The following is a 20,863-nucleotide window of genomic DNA, read 5'->3' as shown; positions in this document are numbered from 1 at the left end:
TGTCATTATTGTAATTGATTACATAATTTATTCAAGGACCAGCTTGTGCTCAATCTTTTATTGTCAAGTGTGAATCAGAAGCAAAAGTGCTCCAAAAGATGTCATTTATTTTTGCAGCTAATTTTGCAATTATTTTGCAATACTTGAATCTTTAAAATACTACAAATATTAAAAGTAAATAACACATATATATTAATATAATACTTATGTCATATTGTATACTGTATTGTATTACTATATACTGTAATATATAAATACTGCACTGTAAGTGTTGGGTCTGTGCGAGCCACCTACTGACATCTGTGTCCCCCCCACTTTTAAAATGACTGCTACGCCCCTGGTTGTACGAAATACTGTGGTAATGTTGTGCGCTCGCGACCACCTGACCTCTGCTCGTGCTCCCGCTGCTATCTGTCGCCCTGTCACCGGCGCGAGAGAAATGGCTCGATACCGATAGCCGTTTCGAAAATAGACAGGGCCGCCTTGATCCCCCCTGTCCATACACACCACCCCCCGTCCTCTTTTTCAGTCCCTTCCAATCCATCTCTCTTTTTTCTCTCTTGGTGCTCAGGAGCGACTCGTGAGGTAGAACTTGCGCACTAGTTCTGCGAGTCCGCACCAAGTTTCTGACCTGGAATAACGGCGACCGCTAACGAATACATCTAAAAGCGGAAAGGTTAACCGACACGGAAAAGGGGAAGAGGAGATTTAAAGACAGAATCAGTGTATATTCCCCAAAATACAGAGGTAAGTGATTCATTTGATCGGCAGTTACGCAGTTCTTCAGAATGACCTTATGGAATGCTGCATTGTGACGACACGCGCATGTTTTGGAAAGTTCTGATTTGACATTATCACGCACTCTGTTTTGCGGGTGTCATGACATCGTAATAATCTACCATAGTAAAGCATGTTTTGCATGTTAATGGTTTTAAACCAGGTGTGCGCATAGTATTGAGAAATTTGAGAAATTTTGTTTCATGACATTGATATTTTTTTACTCGTTCCCTTTGTAAACGTGAAATGATCACGTCTGGTGGAGGGGACACACGTGAGGCAGTTTGGCATGACTATATTAGGAAAGTGACCGTGTTTGAAGGCACAAGCGAGGGGGCCTTTTTACACGGGACAGCAGCGTTGTGTGCAGTACTGCATTCTCAAGTCGGTTTAACTAGTTTGGGTAGAATAAGCCTAAAATAAAACTACTTATGCTTTGTGATATGGACAATAACCATGAAGTAAATGGTACTTAATTGTGGTCTCACATATTTCTATATTTGTATGCATTTGTGGTCAATTGGTACTATTTTTTTTTTTTTTTAGCTCTGTACTTCCCAGCATGGTTTGTGCTCTCTGTCTGTATTGTTTAATAGGAGCTATTTAGGGTGCTGTTGTGTCAGTGATGCAGAAAGTGTGTCTGTTTGTTTGTGTCAATCATCTTTCTAAGCTTCCCCAAATAACACTGTATAATACTCTCTAGTAGGACAACTAGGCATAAAAGTAGTGCAATTTATTCAAAGAAGATATTACACTACAATGTACAGTAATATTTTACCACCATAGTTTAATTATTTCATTATTATCTTCAGCTGTTGTTAATTTAAAGGTGAACTGAGCTAGTGAGCCAAGACTAAACACAAGAATAAAGTACACTTTATATTAATAAAATGTGTTGAAAGTGTAAAGAAGTTGGGTGTTGTGTAAACAGGCCAGTCGCAGGAGAACCAAATGAAAAAAGAATCATATAATTATAGCACTTATTGACACTAATAAAGCAGTGCTTGTCAGTTATGAAATTGTATGGTGGTTTTTTTCTTTATAAGTCACATTATAGATTAGTTTTAATGTGCTGATAGCAATATTTAAATCAAATTATGGCTCATCATAACATACTAATAGTTCAGATTTCAAATAAGGGTCAGTGTCTCAGTAGCCACAATTTTTCATAGTTATTAGTTAAGATTTACACTCACTGACACTAAATTAATAACACTATGGTACTAATAAAATGCCTGACGTGGTTTTCTGCTTTTGTATCTCATCCGCTTCAAGGTTGGACATGGTGTTCATTCTGAGATGCTATTCTGCTCACTACAATTGTAAAGAGCGGTTATCTGAGTTACCGTAGCCTTTCTGTCAGCTCGAACCAGTCTGGCCATTTTCCGTTGACCTCTTTCATCTACAAGGCATTTCCATCCACAGAACTGCCGCTCACTGGATGTTTTTTTGTTTTTGGCACCATTCTGAGTAAACTCTAGAGACTGATGTGCGTGAAAATCCCGGGAGATCAACAGTTACAGAAATACTCAAACCAGCCCGTCTGGCACCAACAATCATGCCACAGTCGAAATCACTGAGATCACATTTTTCTCCCATTCTGATGGTTGATGTGAAGATTAACTGAAGCTCCTGACACATATCTGCATGATATAATGCATTGCACTGCTGCCACACGATTGTCTGATTAGAAAATCGCATAAATAATTAGGTGTACAGGTGCTCCTAATAAAGTGCTCAGTGAGTGTACATCAATATGAGAAAATGTAATCTCTAAAAATAACAGTTATTATACATTTTTTTTAACTTAGTGTGCCATGGTGGTCCAGACACCTACAGTTGATCTAGAAGTTTTTCCCAACCAAATTGCTCCCACTGGTCCAAAATGTATCTAATCTTGATCGAAATGTGCCATTGTGATATTCATAAATAAAGATTGGATTAACAGTTTTGCTTTATTTTTATAACACAGCATTCATAAAATGACTTTTTCAGCATTTACATAAATCTCAAAGTCAGTAGCCAAAAATGTGAAATTGATTAGCCTATTGACTTCAAAAACGTGATAGTGATTTTTGACTTCAAGAGTTGGTACAAAATCTTTTTGAACTTGCAATAAAAGTCTAATGTTAGAAATACTGTGTACAAAAATGTTTGCTCTCGCCTATGCTAATGATTTCTGTAAGCACTGATTAAATGAGAACAGAATTCTAAATGTACAATGCAGCCATAACACTTCTGAGGCTTGTGAATGTCTTCAGGATTTGCATCAGTTTAGGTATATATAAATATGTTTGGTTTCTTCTGACTTTACACAGGGTCAAGGGAGATAGCTCCTTGGTTTGGTGCTTGTGTCTTCACTAAACGGCATGCTGAATTCTACATTGATTTAATAAATTTAGCTTCTGGGCACCAAGTTGTCTCTGGACATAAAGGTGCTCTAATAGAGCTTTAATATATGTAAATGTAATATGTATATATTGAACAGGTTTTTCTACCCTACCACTCTCTTTTTCACAGCAATGAGTCGCAGCATTGTGCGCCAGAGTAAGTTCCGGCATGTTTTTGGGCAGGCGGCAAAGGCGGAGCAGAGTTATGATGATATACGGGTTTCCAAGGTGACGTGGGACAGCTCCTTCTGTGCAATTAACCCAAAGTTTTTGGCAGTTATAGTGGAGTCCAGTGGAGGTGGAGCCTTCTTGGTAATGCCTCTTTCAAAGGTAAGTGGCTTGAAGACAGAACTGACAGAAAATGTACAATTTTGTGTTTTACCTTCTCTGAAGACAATGTAGGTATAATTTGTACAATTTGTGATCCTTAATATTGTGGGCTTTGGCATACTGCTATGGGAAAAGAGATGGGAATATCTATGGAGGTTTGTGGGTTCTGGTGTCTGAAACTTTCATAGCTAATTTAATGACTAAATAAGCTGATACAAGTAAGATCTGTCACAAACAAATCTTGTCAATACTTTGTCTTTATATATGGATCTCAGCCATGGATGTTGGGGGTAAGGTTGCCCAACCCCCAAAGTGCTTCCATTTAACCTTATAAGGGCACAGGGGAGAACTCCATAGAAACAGCATACACAAGTTACATATGCTGTCTGTCTGAATCTGCTTTGACAGACTGCAACAGAGTGTATAGCAATGGAAATCAGTTTATCCACTCTTTCAGTATATATGTTAGTCGACATATCTTCTACACTTTAATGTTTCATCATTTTCACATTCACAAATGGAAATATGCAGAGCTCACAAATGAGGATTTCTGAAAACTGTGATTCGGAAATCACTGTTTTCTAATAAAGCTTACCGAGCTTATTATCAGTATGTTAAAGTGTGAGCTTTCAATGGCACTGTTACCTCAGTAGATATAATATAAATATTATTTTGATGTAGGGTAATACATGATAAAATGATGGTGCATGTCACCTATTTGAATTCTGAACAGTTGTATAAAAAATATATTACGTTTATTCTAGTTATTCCTGATTCGTGTGACCTTCATCAGACCCATCAAAGTCATACACCTTTTTGTGAACCTGCCTTGATTCTCTAAGGGTCCATGAGTTTGGTTTCACTGCTGACTCATTGCACAGAGTCACGAGCATATATCAGCAGGCCTGGATAGACACACTATAAATACCCAGCTAGCCATCTCCCCTGTGCTCAGTCTCAGGCAGGCCAAAAGAAAAACTCCCTTTTCAATGCCTCATCACAGGGTTATAAATACACACCAGGAGTATGTGGGGAGGGCTGGAGGAGGAGCAGCTGGAGAAAGAGCCAACACGTGTTCACACCAGCTGAACACGGATAACAAAATAACATGAAAGTTACATCATTGACCAGGACAAGGACTTTCTGATTAATGGACATAAAATTGTCTGATGAGATTCTGTCACAAACTGCCATGATATCATCAGTTCAGTCAATACTTGCAGGCCACTTTCCACAAAAAGGGAAAGTTAGTCTTGAAACTCTTATATTACAGTTTTGGATTACAAAAAGTACACGTACAGTGGAGTTCAAAAGTCTGTGTCCACATTCAAAATTCAAAATCTAATTTAAACTTGGAAACAAGTTTCTTTTTAAAAACATAGATATGTAATGATGTAAAACAAATAAGAAATATTAAGGATTCTGCAGTATTTCTAGGCCACTAATCAAATAAGCAAAATTGTGACATTTATCATCATTTATCATTTGTACAGAAGGTCAGATTTCCTTTGTCAGGTTTTCCATTCTCAAATCATGTGGGGAAACTTGGATCAAGTTTTGCATGTCAAAACCAGGCTTTGCTGTCCATGACAGCTCAAATGCATGCTGTCAATAAAGCAAAAGGGGGACACACCAAGTATGAAGACAATTGTAATGCTGATAATATCATTTGAAATAAAGACAAATTTATTAAATTAGAAAATGCAGAATAGAATCATTTTTCACAAGTGGTCTTTTGAACAAAAATATTTATATGTGACAAACAATACTCAGTATAAACTTTTGTTCTTTTATTTTTGTTTTCATATAGATGGGTCGAGTGGACAAAAACTACCCCCTTGTGGTTGGACACTCGGGGCCTGTTTTGGACATTGACTGGTGTCCTCACAATGACAACATCCTGGCCAGCTGCTCTGAGGACACCACTGCCATGGTAATCATTACATACAATCATTCATAAACATTTGCACTGCTTGACACCTATCAGCTATGTAGTAATAAATATGTTTTAGTTGCCATCTTTTGAAAAACAATTGAAGCATGTGTCCATACACACCTACTCACACTGGAGGAAAAGATCACAGAGACAAGACTAGAGCTAATGGTTTGGGTGCAGGATGAGCGATGGTATTTATAAAAATATTTTAACAGTCAGAAAATCTATTCACAGATAAGAAAGTAATAATGATGGACAGGACAAGATACACTGAAAAAAATTATTAGTAAGATTAAATAAAGATTTTGCACACAGTTTTTCTGAGTACATTTTTATGGGATAAAATTAAGTAAAATCTACTTCATGTCGTATTGTGACTAATGTGAGTAAATTCAACTTAAAATTCCAGTATAAACAATAACTTTTACTTACAAATCTGATGTACATGGTATTTAAATTTAGTTTTAAATGAACATTTTATAAGATAATTTCACATTTCGAATATACCTCATAAACACATGTTGATGTACTACATGACATACATAAGCCTCCAACAGGTAAGCTTATTGCATGCTATGTAGTTTATCTATTAGACAATATCACCTTGCATTACTGGCAATAAACGAAATATGCAAATCTGCTCATGCAGACCTGAACACTTTGTGCAAGAAACACGATAACAGTAACAATCAACAGATATCTTTTTGATCATGAATGGGTAATTTTGAGTAGAAAATAAACTTTAGACTTCACAAAACAAGAAGTTACCAAATGTTACAACAAAATTAGCAATAAAACCGTTGTAAATAAACATGCAAACAGTGACATCATGCAAGCTCATTAATTATTCTAGCCCCGGTGCATACTGGGAACACCAGCTTCGAAAAAGAAAAGTTTACTTATTTTATTTACCTGTTAAATTTACTAAAAATTAGGTTTGATACAATATAACGCATTGCAAAAAAACAAACAATCATAAATAATGTTTAATTGTAAGCTTACATTTTTACATGTTTGAATTGAGTACAAATGTAGAATTTACTTAATATTTTCAAGTACACGCTTCAGTTTATTCAGTGTAGAAAGTACTTGATCTTTTCTACTATATTTAATTCATCACAAAAAAAAGAAAAGAAAAGAAAGAAATTTCAGTGTAGGCAGGAGTTGTCTATGCAATTTCATTTTGAGCTCTTTTGGTAAGCACATTCTGAAACATTCGTATGTTCTTTATACAGTGGCCGCAAAAAGTATTTTGACACATAAGCCACACTTAAAAATATAACAAAATATATAATAGATTTCAAAATATCAAACCAAGTAGTATTTAGTTTTTTGAAAGAAAGACACTTTTCATACAAAACATTTAACTGTAAAACAATAGATAAACTGCTCAAAATTAAGACAAATTTTGATACTTTCCGGTTAATTTAAAATAACTTATTTTTTGGTCATTATAAAGTGACTTGTTATAAATGCAAGTGTACTCAATACCTCATCTCTGTATTGCGATTTCCACAACTCATTAAGAAGCACAACTGTGGGGCCTGGGTAGCTCAGCGAGTATTGACGCTGACTACCACCCCTGGAGTCGCGAGTTCGAATCCAGGGCGTGCTGAGTGACTCCAGCCAGGTCTCCTAAGCAACCAAATTGGCCCGGTTGCTAGGGAGGGTAGAGTCACATGGGGTAACCTCCTCGTGGTCGCATAACATAAGCATCAATTTCTTTCAAAAACAAAAATGTTTTGGTGTTCTAAACATTTTGAATAGCAGTGTATAATAACATGAATGGTATTGCCACTATTTCATTACATTACATTATAAACGTGCATGCTATGCACTGTATGCACTTTTGCTAGACGAGGTTAATGCAGCTGTCATCTGTGCTGGCAACGCCTCTCTGAATACCAAAGAAACATACTGGAAACCACTATATATCTATAAGTGTACCCAAAAACTTTAATTAGTTGACTGATTATGCTTATTTAACAGCTCTATTACATAACAAAAGCAAGGAATCTCATATAACATTTTTTGAATCAGTGCTTGGAGGACAAATTAAGCCAATAATTAGCTTCTTCAATGACCACAAGGAATTCAATCAAAGAGATCAGTGACCTGTGTTTGAAATGGAGTGACTTATATAACACAGCATGAGGCTTTTATTCATGTTATCTTCAGTTCTTTACTGGATTTCTTCAACAAGTATGCATTGAGTCGTATGAATTGGTTCAACATTAATGATCGATTTAATCGTAAAGCCTTCTCATATGACTATTAAAGCATGATAAGTATGCAGTATATATCAGCTGACCACGTCACATAAATCATAAAGATTAATAGCTCATACAGTAGATCCAAAATGTATTCAGCATTCCTTTGTTTAGATACTTTATCAGATATATATATAGCTATTAACCCTATGTTTTTAACAGATGCACATAATTATGTATGTTTTTGCAGATGCTTTTTTACTAAAGTGACTTCCATTAAAGTGCACAAATCATGTTAATGTTCACTTGTTATATGCGTTAATACACTTGTTTGTTACATAGGTATGGCAGATCCCTGACCACACCCCCTCTCGCCCCATTAGTGAGCCCATTGTAGTATTGGAGGGCCACTCTAAACGGGTGGGCATCATCAAATGGCACCCCACTGCCCGCAACATACTCCTCACTGCAGGTAGAGATCAGTTTTCGTACTGCCACTGTTGTTTTTTATTTCAATTTTAAAACTTTTTTATTTTATAACAATTTTGTATAGTAAACACCACTATGTTGGAGAGCATTTAAAGGGATACTTCACCCAAAAATGAAACTTCTGTCATCATTTAAGCACCCTTGTGTTATTCCAAACCCATTTGACTTTCTTTCCTCTGTGGAACACAAACCAAAACTGTTAGGCAGAATGACATTGTTAAGCAGTATTGAAAAAAGATGCAATGAAAGTGAATGGTAACTGAGGCTAACATTCTGCCTAACCTTTCTTTCATGTTCCATAGAAGAATGTCATATAGGTTTGGAAAACATGAGCAACACACTCTCATAACAATATGACCCTATAGTGACCCTTGGTCCTTTTTTGAAATGTTACTCTCATGTCTTTTTCAACTTCTTTTTAAGAATTTCAATAATTTTCTTAAGGCTACATTTAAAAAATGAAATGAATTGAAAATTCAGTCATCATTTATTCTTTGTTTTATTATTTAATTTGTATTATGTTAGCCGTAGGACATAAAGGGAGTTTTCAGAATATCTGTGCTGTAGCTCAAAAAAATTAAAAAGTTAAAGCACCTTAAAAATGATCATAAAAGTAATCATCTATTTGTGCGCTGTTTTCTGGATCTTCCGAGAAGTAAATTTATCTGCTTGTTACATGTTTATATTGTAAAAAGTGGTAGATTTAGGTTTAGGGGTTGGGTTAGGGGGCGTAAAATATCGATATCATAGTATAATGTAATTAAACTTGTATATTTATAAGTGTTATAAAACATATTGTGGTTAAACCTGTGATAATATCCAAAGATTGCAATGCACGTGACAGAATCGTGGAAACTGAAGAGAGACCGTTCTGTCCATGATGTTTTCATGGATATAGGCAAAAAGTCGCTATGGTGCTGTCTCACTTATGATACTGCTCTGACATGAGTAAATGATGACAGAATATTCATTTTTGGGTGACCTATCCCATTAAGGCCTGGATGGAACAAAATAAAGAAACAGGGTTATAACTGATCTGTGATTCACTAATAAATTCAGGCATACAAGTGGATAAAAATAAAATGATCACTGGATAACAAATTGACTCTAAATAGAGATTAGGCAAATTAGAAGCGGTGTGAAGTCTTTTGATCCACCTGCTTTGTGTCTCAGGCAGTGATAATCTGATCATCATTTGGAACGTGGGCACTGGAGAACCCCTGATCACTATGGATGAGCATCCCGACCTCATCTACAACATCAGCTGGAACTACAACGGCAGCCTGTTCTGCACCACCTGCAAAGACCGGCGTCTCAGAGTGTGTGATCCCCGCAAAGGCGAGGTGGTGGCGGTAAGTATTATAATTTTGTTCTATGTATGTATTACGAGAGAAGCCATCATGTGCTGTTGCACTTGTAAACTAAGATAGTTACTCAAGAGATCATGTTATTTGATTTGATCTCTTAAGGGCTGTTCAGACCGAACACGTCCTGCATTCTAAAAACAGCTAAGGCGCAGCACAACAAATAGAACAGAACATGTTATAGCATGTTTTTGAATATTTTAAAGTAGTCAGAGACATGACCTGGTGGGTAGTGCTTGGACACGTTGCACGGTGGTGCTTACGTGGGGGGACGTAAATAGAGATCGGATAATGACATAACTAGATCTTCTCTTATCCATGACAATAATATGGAAAAAAAGCCATATAAATAATCAAATTAAACCTTTAAAGTAAAGATTAACAGGGATTTGACGTGGTTGAAGTGAACTGAAACAAACTTTTCTTTTGTCTCCTGTAGGAGAGACTCGCCCCACATGAGGGCATCCGGCCGATGAGAGCTATCTTTACCAGAGAGGGCAACATTTTCACAACAGGTTTCACCAGAATGAGCCAGAGAGAGCTTGGCCTGTGGGATCCGGTAATTGAGCAAAACTAAGTTATTCATTTAAAGTTTTGATTTATCTCCATATTTGTATTTCAGCTGTATTTCAACACCCAGCTCTTATTTCAAATACCTAATGGTTGCCATTTAAATTCATGTGTTAATTTCTGACATTTTAGACTAATTTTGAAGAGCCCATTGCATTACTGGAGCTGGACACAAGTAATGGAGTTTTATTGCCTTTTTATGATCCAGACACCAACATTGTGTATCTAAGTGGCAAGGTATGACTCTGTGTTTCATCTTTATGTGTTATTATACTCAGGCTGGTGCTGTAAAGTTTTCTCTAAGTTTGTCTTCTTTATTGTCTCTGCAGGGTGACAGCAGCATTCGCTATTTTGAGATTACAGAGGAGCCTCCATATGTGCATTACATCAGCACATATAGTAGCAAAGAGCCACAGAGAGGAATGGGCTTTATGCCCAAGAGAGGAGTGGATGTCAGCAAGTGTGAAATTGCCAGGTCAGTTAGTTTGATCGGTTATAGAGGTTGATTTGGAATACTTGTGTTTGAATATGTGTTAGTATAGTTCAGGGATTTTCAAACTGGGGTCTGCAGACACCAATGAGGCCATGAGGGGGCATAAGAAGCAATTTGAGAAACATTTTTTTATTTGTTTTTAAAATGTGTATTTTGAGGGCTGTCAAAGTTAACATGTCAACTTAAATATGTTTAACAGCATTCATTTTAAATTTAGTAGTAACACTTTACAATAAGGTTCCATTCGTTAACACTGAATGCATTCACTATCATGAAATAACAATGAACAATATATTTTTTACAGCATTTATCAATCTTTGTTAATGCTCATTAATAAAAATAAATGTTTTAATTATTAGTTTGTTAGTTCATAGTGCATTAACTAATGTTAACATATACAACTTTTGATTTTAAAAATGTATTACTATATTTTGAAATCAACATTAACCAAGGTTAATAAATGCTGTAAAAGTAATGGTTATTTTTAGTTCATGTTAACTAATGTTGTAAACCAATGTTAACAAATGGAACCTTATTGTAAAGTGTTACCAGTGCAGTTAATGCTTTGACCTAATGTTTTAACTACAGGAAAATTATTATAATATATTGAGAGCCCAGTAAGTCATAAAAAACTATCTGCATATAGTTTATCTGGCTTACCTTGTGATGTTCATACATTTCAGAATTGGAGTTTTTCCTTGCCACTGTCACCTTTAGCTTACTCACTGTGGGGTGTAAACAACTGCCTTTTATTCTTTCATTTAGATTATATAAACTCCATGAGAGAAAATGTGAACCAATCATGATGACAGTACCCAGAAAGGTAAACAGTGGATCCTTGTTTAAGGTCATTCTATTCTCAAATTACTTTAATCAACAATCCAACAAAATCCTGAGGATTGTTTTTAATGTTCATATTAGATGGTATTCAGAAGATCATATTTTGAGAAAGTTGTGTGCAAAATAATCAATTCATCCAATCAATTCTTTCTCTGCCTGTTTTTATGATGCCAGTCGGACCTGTTCCAGGATGATCTGTACCCAGACACAGCAGGTCCAGATCCAGCACTGGAACCTGAAGAATGGTTAGAAGGACGAGATGCAGACCCCATACTAGTGTCAATGAGAGATGGCTATGTTCCTCCAAAGAGCAGAGAGCTAAAGGTGTCCAAGAAGAACGTTCTGGACACCAGGCCCGCAACACATAGAAGCATGTCTGCTGTAGATGGAAGCAGTTTGCCAGTGAGTAGAACATCCTGCTTATCCCTGGTCTCTTTTTTTTTCCTTTCCTAGCTTTTGTTCCTTCACTACCTCATTTCAGATATAGGGCACTTTACATCAATACGGTACACTTTGGTGTCCCATTGCTTTGAAAATAAATAAATAATTAGAGGCAGAAATCCCATGTTTTTTTGTTGTGAGAACTATTAGATATGCTAAATAAACTTTTAGCTAACATAAAATTAATCTATCATTAAAAGTAGCTAGTTTTAAATATCTGTATCCTCCCTTTAAAATGGTTATTTTGTCCAGCAGTGTTGGGTAAGTTACTCAAAATAAGTAATCCACTACAATTAATGATTACTTCATTTTAAAAGTAATCACATTACTAATTATTTTACTTTTAAATTACTTTATAAATCACTTTTCCTAGAAAAGTTTTTGGTTTTCCGATCAAATTCAAAATGTCTGTATTTCCTCATTCATTGTCGCACACCCTTCAGCTCTCACAGAAACACTAACAGACGTGTAAGAATTCATATTTCACATGTATTATACATATTACTTTAGCGCAAGTACTGTACTTAAAAGTAATTACTTTCACTGAAAGTCAGTAATTGTAATCTTATTACAAGAATTTAAAATGTAATGCGTTATACTACTTTTTTTTTACTAAAAATTAATTAGATTACATTAACTAATTATTTTGTAATTGTATACACCCAACACTGCTTCTTAAATGTACCCACAATTAAAATCATACAAATAAGTTTTAATTTTGATATAATCTGTTGAACTGATATTCATTCTGTTCAACTTTTAATATTCAGCTAAATTCTGAGGAATTCATTGTAGTAAAAACAAAAATTAAATTTTTATTTTAATTACCAAAAACATAGTGTCCCACATTTTGCATGCTGCCACATTATATTTCCTAATTACAAAAAATGTAACATTCCTTAAAATTGTAAAACCCAAAAAGTAACATCATTTTGACACTTTTAATTATTATTATTTTTATTTTTTTGAATATTTGTAGTGTTGACTGCATTCATCAAGCTCAACTTTCAACCGTGTTTCCTAAGTTACTGCAAGACAAAAAAATGACCAATCAAATATTTTTCTTACATTTCTAGACATGCTACGTTTATTGGTAACTACAAACCAACATTTGGTCCCAAACTAGCTAGCCCCTATTGAATGACAGCTTCATTTAAACTAAATTTGCAACCCTGGATGTTTACTAAATGTTTATTGCTACAAAATTACACCAATCTGGGTTTCACTGTATTTAGACATGTTCCACATTTTGGTAAAAGGATTGCAAAAATTGCAGACCTCAGAAATGTAAACAGCCCATGTCATATTTTGTTTGACCTTCTGAGATTTTTTTTTTTATCCTTTCACTGTCCATTAATTGAAAAATATTCAGACACAGTTTTGTACCCTATTTATGGAAAGTGCCATATAAACTTCATTAGAAGTCATGCAGTTCTTATCTTTTCCTGATTAAACCTGTCCTTGACTAGATCTCTTGCTTTATTCCCTCTCTGTCCTCAACCACTCCTGTCATTCTGCTGTTTTCTTCTTTGCATCTGTCATTATTCCCTTCCTATCCCTGTTTTGCTTTTCCTTCCCCGTTCTTTCTCTATCTCTTTCAATCTCTAGCCTCAGTTGTTGGAGAAGCTTGTTGAGGAGATCAAAAGTCTGAAGGCCACAATTCTTTCTCAGGAGAAGCGAATCTGTGACTTAGAGAATAAGCTCTCCAAGTATACTAATGGCACAGTTTAAACACATCAATAAAGCCAACTCAGCCTATGTACACTGACCAATTCACTGCTAACCCTAACAACTAAATTATGAGCACTGATATGCCAAGCCACCCCAATTAACCCCAGCTATGATTATTTTTATCCTAGATAACACTGTAACTGTAGTTCCTTAACTGAAACGCCATTTGACTTCACAAAGCCTTTTTAAATGTGAATGAATCCCTTATAGTTATTGTTACCAAAATTAGGCATTTTGGTAATATTTTGGAGTATTATAAGATTAATTTTGCAAAGGCACTTATGATGCTTTTCCTGCTGCTTTATAGTAGTTCTGGTAATATTGTGTGGTACTACACAGTATAAGTTATATTCCTTTAATGCTTAAGGAATCATAAGTTTATCAAGTGGCCTTTATGTCAGCTTTGTATTAGTTATGTAAAGGCTGCCTTTATTTGAGGAATTACAAATGCTTGTATGTACTTGCAGCTTTGTAACCTTAAAATGCAGACAAAGAAGGACAAAAGAAATTGAGCTGCAGCTTCCTGTAGTTAACAATCACAGTTTCTTTGGTAGTCTCTATGTGAACATACCTCATTGTAAAAACCAGGACCTGAGATACGATAGTAGCATATGTATCTTTTATTTGGTTGGCTCTGGCCAAGCAAGATCTATGACATTACTATGAAATGTCAGGACATTAGTAAGCTCTGTAAGGGTACTGCACATCACATATTGCCATTTCATCCTTTAAGAATAGTTCACACAAAAATGCAAATTCTGACATCATTTACTCACCTAGTTCCATGTTAACATGTAGTTCCAAACCTTTTTGTTTAGGACATGTTTAGCAGAATGTCCAAAGTACTCTTTTCTATACAATGAAAGTGAATGGGAACTGGGGCTGTCAAGCTCCAAAAATGACAAAAAAGCATTATAAAGAACCATAAAATGGTCCATAAACTAGAGTATATTCCAAGTATTTGTAAAAAAATAAATAAATAACAAAATAAAAATCTAATTTAAATCTCAAAAGTAATTCTCCTTTTTCCTTTGTGCATGTTCAAACCTGGGCCTCAAGACATATTGTAGCTAGATGAACATCAGTGTATCAAACATCATTGGTGTAAAGTGCCTCCTGCCTGATTGCGAAGCAACACATTTGAATGTTTTGAATTGAACACAATGAGATTTGAAAGCTGTGTAACTTCAAGTCGACTACTTTTTAGCACTTTTTGGAGATTGACAACCCTATGCCTATTCACTTTCATTTTATGTTATAGAGCAGCCTGGACATTCTGCTAAATATCTCTTTTGGTGTTCCATGAAAGAAGAAAAATAATACAGGAATGAAATGAGGGTGAATAGATGATTAAATCATTTTCATTTTTGGAATTATTCCTTTAAGTCAGTTGCCTATGGCTTCAGGGCAAATCTTTACACATCATTTCACATCTTTGTATAAGCTAAATCTAATAATCAAGTCCTACATGACAAAAGGATGTTTGCATAGAGAGCATGTCCCCAATTGTCCCTCTTCTTTGAGGAGTGCTTGCATTATTGGCTCTTACAATGTTGATAACCTGTCACTTCACACACCCCTGCCTTTCCAGCTTTGACCAACACAATTAAAACTCATGTGGCTTCTGTTTAACATTTCAAAATGTAAATAATATTCTAGAAAAGAAAAACAAAAAATGAAAAAAATAACAAAATATCAAAACCAAAGACATTATTTTTTGTTTTATGTAGATTATAATTTGTGTTATTATGGTTTGAATAAAACTTTTTGTATAAAAATGTTTTCCATTGTTGTATGCATTTTAACTTACTGCTAAAAATAGGACACGCACACACCTCCCATTTACCATGAGTAATTATTCTGCCTGCGACTAGATCATTTATTTCTAGGTACATACATTACATTGTTGGGTCCTTTTCCAAACTCATCTGGTTTATAAACTACCCAGAAGCAAAGTGTAATGGTTTGGGGGCGATATCCTCAAGGTCTTTTGACCTTTCAGATTTCTATAGTGGGCCGATAATGGTAAATCTTCGATGCATTCCACCTCAGCAGCACCTGAATTGGATTGCAGAATAGCAGTAACAGAAAGAACTGTTAAAACTCAGACACTCAAGTGACCAAAAAATAAAATAAAAAAATTAAAAACCTCCATTAGTTCCAGACTGCTTGCTATGGCTAAAAGCAGTGTATCAAAGATTTGTTAATGATTCCTGGAGGAGGGGGGAGCAAACATGTTTGCAATGGGTAGAGGAGGAGGTGCAAGTACATTTAGTTGGACTCACTAGTGAAAGTAGGACAGAACATTTGGTTTAAAGATCTTTTGAGCTGTTCCACTTGCTCACTGCAGAAGAAACCATTGTTCCAAGGTGTGCTCACTGTCCAGCTTGAATTAGGCCTGCTGGCTAGATGTTTGGGAGCAAGTATTTTTACATCGTAGAAATGTGGGAGTACTTCTTCTGTTTGCTACCTTCTCTACTTCTGGTCCTAATTGTGATTCTGCTTCGAGGCAGCTGGATTCGCCATCTTGCAGAAATTACTATTCAGAAGTTGGGTCGCTGTATGTGGGTTATTGTCTGTAGACTCCTGAAACTCCCATACCCTACAGTTTCAGAGTCATTTAAAGAACAACAGGTCAAACTGATCTGTAGACCCACAGCCCTGGCCAACCACCTGAAGAGGCACTGTTATGCTTTAACCCAGCCTCCACTGGCAACATGGCCTCAGAGTGACCCTCATCTTCAGATAATCACCAAACTCATGTGGCCCACAAAGGAAGGCGCCGAACTACAAGGAGAAGTTCGCTTTAAAAGAGACCACCTTCTCCTCCAGGATGGAGGTATTGTGGCCCTGGACTGGGCTGTAGGTCTGATGGACCAACAAGCTCAAGCCAAAAGGGAACTTCATCCAGGAGGAAGAGTTCTAGGCCTTCACTCTAGCAATCCAGCAATTGTCATTCTGATTCCCAATGCTTTGGGCCGAGTGACTCCACACTTGCTCAGTTTGTGCCAACAGGCTTTGCAGCAGGGTTTCTATCCTGTGGTGTTCCATCGTCGTGGTCATGGTGGCTGCCCTCTGACTACTCCACGCTACCAGGAATTTGGAAATCCCTCTGACCTTATGCAGGCAATAACATACATGCGGAGCCACCATCCATCCTCAGCTCTGCTTGCAGTCAGTGAGGGCTCTGGATCTGGGTTGCTGCTTTCATATCTGGGGGAATGTGGCTCATCATCCTACCTGATGGCTGCTGCTTGCATCTCTCCTGTGTTTCATGGACAACTGTGGTTTGAGTACAAACTGCCTTGGCTTTATCATTGGATGGCCCTCATTTACCGGAAGCTTCAAATAAACAGGTAGGCAATTATGCACAAATTCAGAATAATCCATGTTGTAGGTCAGGGCTATTGAACTCCAGCCATAGAAGGCGAACGTCCTGCATAGTTTAGGTCCAACCCTAATCAAACACACCTGAACTAAACTCTGCAGTAGCTCTCCACGACCTGAGTTGGATATCTCTGGTGTAAGTATTTCCTTACATGCAGATTCTGGACCACAGTTCTGCTATGCAAGTACCATATTTTCCGGAAATGAAGTCATACCTGAATATAAGTCACAACTAGCCAAAATCGCATTTTTGAAAAACAAAACAAAACTAAAACAAACATAAAAGTTGCACTGATAGCCTAACAGAGGTTGCATGCTGCAGGCATTAAGACCCAGGAATCGCCGTCTTCCACCGTTTTGCATGTCAAGACGCTCCTTAAAGATTACATCAAGATATATGCATCGGATCATGTTTTATTTAGGCTTGTTTTAATCGAAAGCATTTACTTTTACTAATTGTTATTCATATAATTATTTTTTTGGTTTCAAGAAAAGAAACGCAACAAATAATTCACATCTGTTATAACTTAAATAACTCTGTGTGCTTGCACATACAAATAAGCTCTTTTTAGTCTGTGAGAGAAACAATATGCTTGTATTCTATTCAACAATCGAGGGTATTTCTGAAATTTGCAAACCTATTTGCTATGCTCTAACTGTCCAGTTCACTAACTGAATTTTTTACTAGACTGTCCGTCATCAATTACTTATAAATTTTATAATGTTGCAAGAACTTTCTGATGACAAAAAAAAGCAACTTGTATTCCATGTAAATACAATAAGGTTCAAAACAGCTTCCATAAATGGATCATGTCTCTAACTTTTCTGAAAGTTAGACTGACTGCAGTTAACAACATTCCATAGAGAAACAGTGTAGCAATCAGTACATATACATGCACTTTAAAAGTTATATTTTAAATAGATTAAAGCATTAATTTGTATTTTTAAAATGTCATGCAAGCCTTTTAGTCAGACTGAAACGTTTTGCGAAGTCAGACTAACAGACATAGATAATGCTGGCTTCGTCCAGCATGTATACACGTTAATCGGACCACAATTGGACTCTGTGTTGTTCACATGCTCTGAAAGACAGATGGCGCTTGACGTGTATTACCAGCTCTTCCTCAATTGATGTCCTTTCTTCAAATATTTGATTACGCATTGTGTCGTGTACTTGGGCAGACAGATGAAGACTGTATCAGCTGTACAAATACCTGCTATAGCTTGATTGTAACTGTGCATATAAACATTCTAAGTGACAGCAATGGAAAACTGCAACCCAAGATAAGCCACTGTAACAATGTAAACATTGTCCACAGGTATGCAACCGCTTTGAGCTGTGTGATGGATGTCACAAAAATTCTACGCTGCAAATCCTTGCGAGATATGGAAGAATTCATGTTCTGTCCTGCTACGCATTCAGATAACATGTCCAACTTAGTTGGCCATATTGGAAAGGATACTTCAAGACTATCAATGAAGCTGGACTGGGCAAGTTACTGGGAGAGGAACGAACCTCTGCGAGATGCAGATGAAGTGGCAGTGCCAGTGCTCTGTTTGTGTAGCAAAGATGACCCACTAGTGCCACCTGTCTCCACTCTACCTGAGGCAATTTTTCACAATAGCCCTTACTTTCTGCTGATCCAGACAGTCATGGGAGGTCACTGTGGCTTTATGCATGAGAATAAACATGGAGGTAGTACGTCCTGGAGCAATTCTGTAGTGCTGGAATATTTCCGGGTGGTTGCCGAATTCATTGGAGTAGAGGAGAAGAAAGGGTTTAAGGATGGAATTGTTGGCAATGTGTCAGCCAGGGCCTGAGGCATAGTTCCAGTGCTGTGCTGTCCAGAAGAAGAAGGTCAGTCTTGCTGAGGAAAGAAAGGCCCATCTTAAGTTCACGAAGACGACAGATCTCAACTCCCGCTGACATATTCACATTTGAAGAGGAGCAGAAGGATTTTACATGGAACAGGTCCTACACTCGCTAAATGACAGCAATAGGTGGCATACTATGAGCATAGCAGATTCCAGAGTGGTGGACTTCCTACCAAAGTCACAAAATTTCTTAGAGAAACATGGGGTATCATAAGTCAGGAAAAGTTTGAAACAAGTGAAGAGAAAAGGAGTACTCCTGTGGAGATGTTTAAAGGAATGCGGAGAATACCACAGAAGAATGTAGATAAAGCCCTTTTTGGCTTCTTTTAGTTCGCTAAAAATAATGACGAAATGCACTGATGTGTGTTTGTTTGGTGATATTTGTCCAGTTCACACATCCAATTTGGAAATGACATTATTTATTTAAGACGTGTGCCAGCATAGAAGATTGGTAAATTTATTGAACCAGTTTCATAGCAGTTTGTTAAAATTTAAGTCAGCAGAAACAGCTTATCTACAGTGTCGTCCTCTCGAGTGTCGACAACCTTCAGTTACTTCACCTCAACAATTAAAAAATAACGCTGCGTGTAGTACAAAGGCGGGTTTGTTCGCATATGTGCTTTAGTTTGTTCGGGAGAAAAAGTTTGGCTTCTTCCATTGTATAAATTGGGCTTTAAAGGGAAGGAACAAAATGTTCTGGATCTCCTAGTAAGAGGATACTTATTGATAGACAAGAAGGACACACACTGACTGGCAGGGGATTAATCATACGAGCATGGCCTTTACCATTAGATGCTATTTTTAGGAATTCTATTTTCTTTATACAAATGTATCACTAGGCGCATGCTGGGGAATTCACTGCATTCATTAAGTTTTTAAGATGTAGTGCAGATGGTAGCACAAAAAAAAAAGAAAAAAAGAAAATCCTTTGAAATTTTTTTTTTTTTATTATTATCTTAGCCTGAATTTAAAGGAATAGTTCACCCAAAAATGAAAATTCTCTCATAATTTACTCAGCCTCATGCCATCCGAGATGTGGATGACTTTCTTCAGCTGAACACAAAGATTTTGGAAGAATATTTCAGCTCTGTAGGTCCATACAAAACAAGTGAATGGGTGCCAAATTTTTGAAGCTCCAAAAAGCACATATAGCCATCATAAAAAGGAATCCATACTACTCCAGTGGATTAATTATATTAATAATATAATTAAAGTCTAATTAAAGATTAATAATAAAGTCTTCCGAAGCTAAATGCTAGGTGTGTGTAAGAAACAGATCAATATTTAAAACTTTTTAATTACAAATTCACAAGGGTCAAGGTCACGCAGCCTCTCACGTGACGTAAGCAAGTTCACGCCAGAACTGACGTGTGAAATACGGAAAAATACAGAAGAGCAGTGTTTTTTTTTTTACAACAGAGGAGCATAGATATTCATACATAGATGCCTCATTCGGCTGGTTTGGATACATCAACTGCAGCGCCATTTTGGAACAGTCAACAAGGAGAGCAGTTTGAATCGGTTTAAATGCAAGTGAATGGAGTAGATGCCTCAGACCGAGCTCCTTGCTCAGACCGCTGCATAAACTGTTTTTGTGTGGAAACAGTATCGTGGTCCATAGTAACAGCTGCTAATAAGGTATCTACGTATGAATATCTTTGCAGAGGAGGTTTATGCGCTTGTGTCACGCGAGAGCCAGTTTGAACTCCACCCTCGTCAACGTGCAAACCACAGCTGGCCCGACATGAACATTTTTAGTAAAAAAAAACAAAAAAAAAACATGTTAAATATTCATCTATTTCTTACACCTAGCATTTAACTTCAGAAGACATTAATTAATCAACTGGAGTTGTATGGATTACTTTTTATGATGGCTATATGTGCTTTTTGGAGCTTCAAAAATGTGGTACCCATTCATTTGCATTGTATAGACCTACAGAGCTGAAATATTCTTCTAAAAATCTTAATTTGTGTTCTGCTGAAGATAGAAATTCATACACATCTGGGATGGCATGAGGTTGAGTAAATGA

At 36.5% G+C, this 20,863-nt stretch overlaps 2 protein-coding genes across 4 annotated transcripts in view; both read left to right on the top strand.

Annotated features, from left to right (window-relative positions):
* Positions 1–425: 425 nt before the first annotated feature.
* Positions 426–20,863, top strand: part of LOC127428518 (coronin-6-like) — a 60,841-nt gene continuing 40,403 nt past the window's right edge. For 2 of the 3 annotated variants that reach the window (XM_051676950.1, XM_051676952.1), the window contains exons 1-10: positions 426–747; positions 3,298–3,497; positions 5,308–5,430; positions 7,986–8,115; positions 9,306–9,484; positions 9,936–10,055; positions 10,199–10,303; positions 10,396–10,541; positions 11,325–11,382; positions 11,574–11,801. In XM_051676950.1, coding sequence (XP_051532910.1) covers positions 3,300–3,497; positions 5,308–5,430; positions 7,986–8,115; positions 9,306–9,484; positions 9,936–10,055; positions 10,199–10,303; positions 10,396–10,541; positions 11,325–11,382; positions 11,574–11,801 — 1,287 coding nt within the window. In that variant the 5' untranslated portion in view covers positions 426–747; positions 3,298–3,299. Of the gene's footprint in view, positions 748–3,297; positions 3,498–5,307; positions 5,431–7,985; positions 8,116–9,305; positions 9,485–9,935; positions 10,056–10,198; positions 10,304–10,395; positions 10,542–11,324; positions 11,383–11,573; positions 11,802–13,448; positions 15,354–20,863 lie in introns of those variants that run through there. The other variant, XM_051676951.1, reaches the window with a different exon arrangement.
* Positions 15,931–19,923, top strand: LOC127428516 (protein ABHD15). The gene is given in 3 exon segments (XM_051676948.1): positions 15,931–16,927; positions 18,278–18,762; positions 18,765–19,923. Coding segments are annotated over 3 exon segments (1,614 nt in total). The 5' UTR covers positions 15,931–15,980; the 3' UTR covers positions 18,947–19,923.

This window comes from Myxocyprinus asiaticus, chromosome 38 (genome assembly GCF_019703515.2).
Source record: "Myxocyprinus asiaticus isolate MX2 ecotype Aquarium Trade chromosome 38, UBuf_Myxa_2, whole genome shotgun sequence".
Taxonomy (NCBI): Eukaryota; Metazoa; Chordata; class Actinopteri; order Cypriniformes; family Catostomidae; genus Myxocyprinus; species Myxocyprinus asiaticus.
This window is presented reverse-complemented; position numbering and strand designations above follow the sequence as displayed.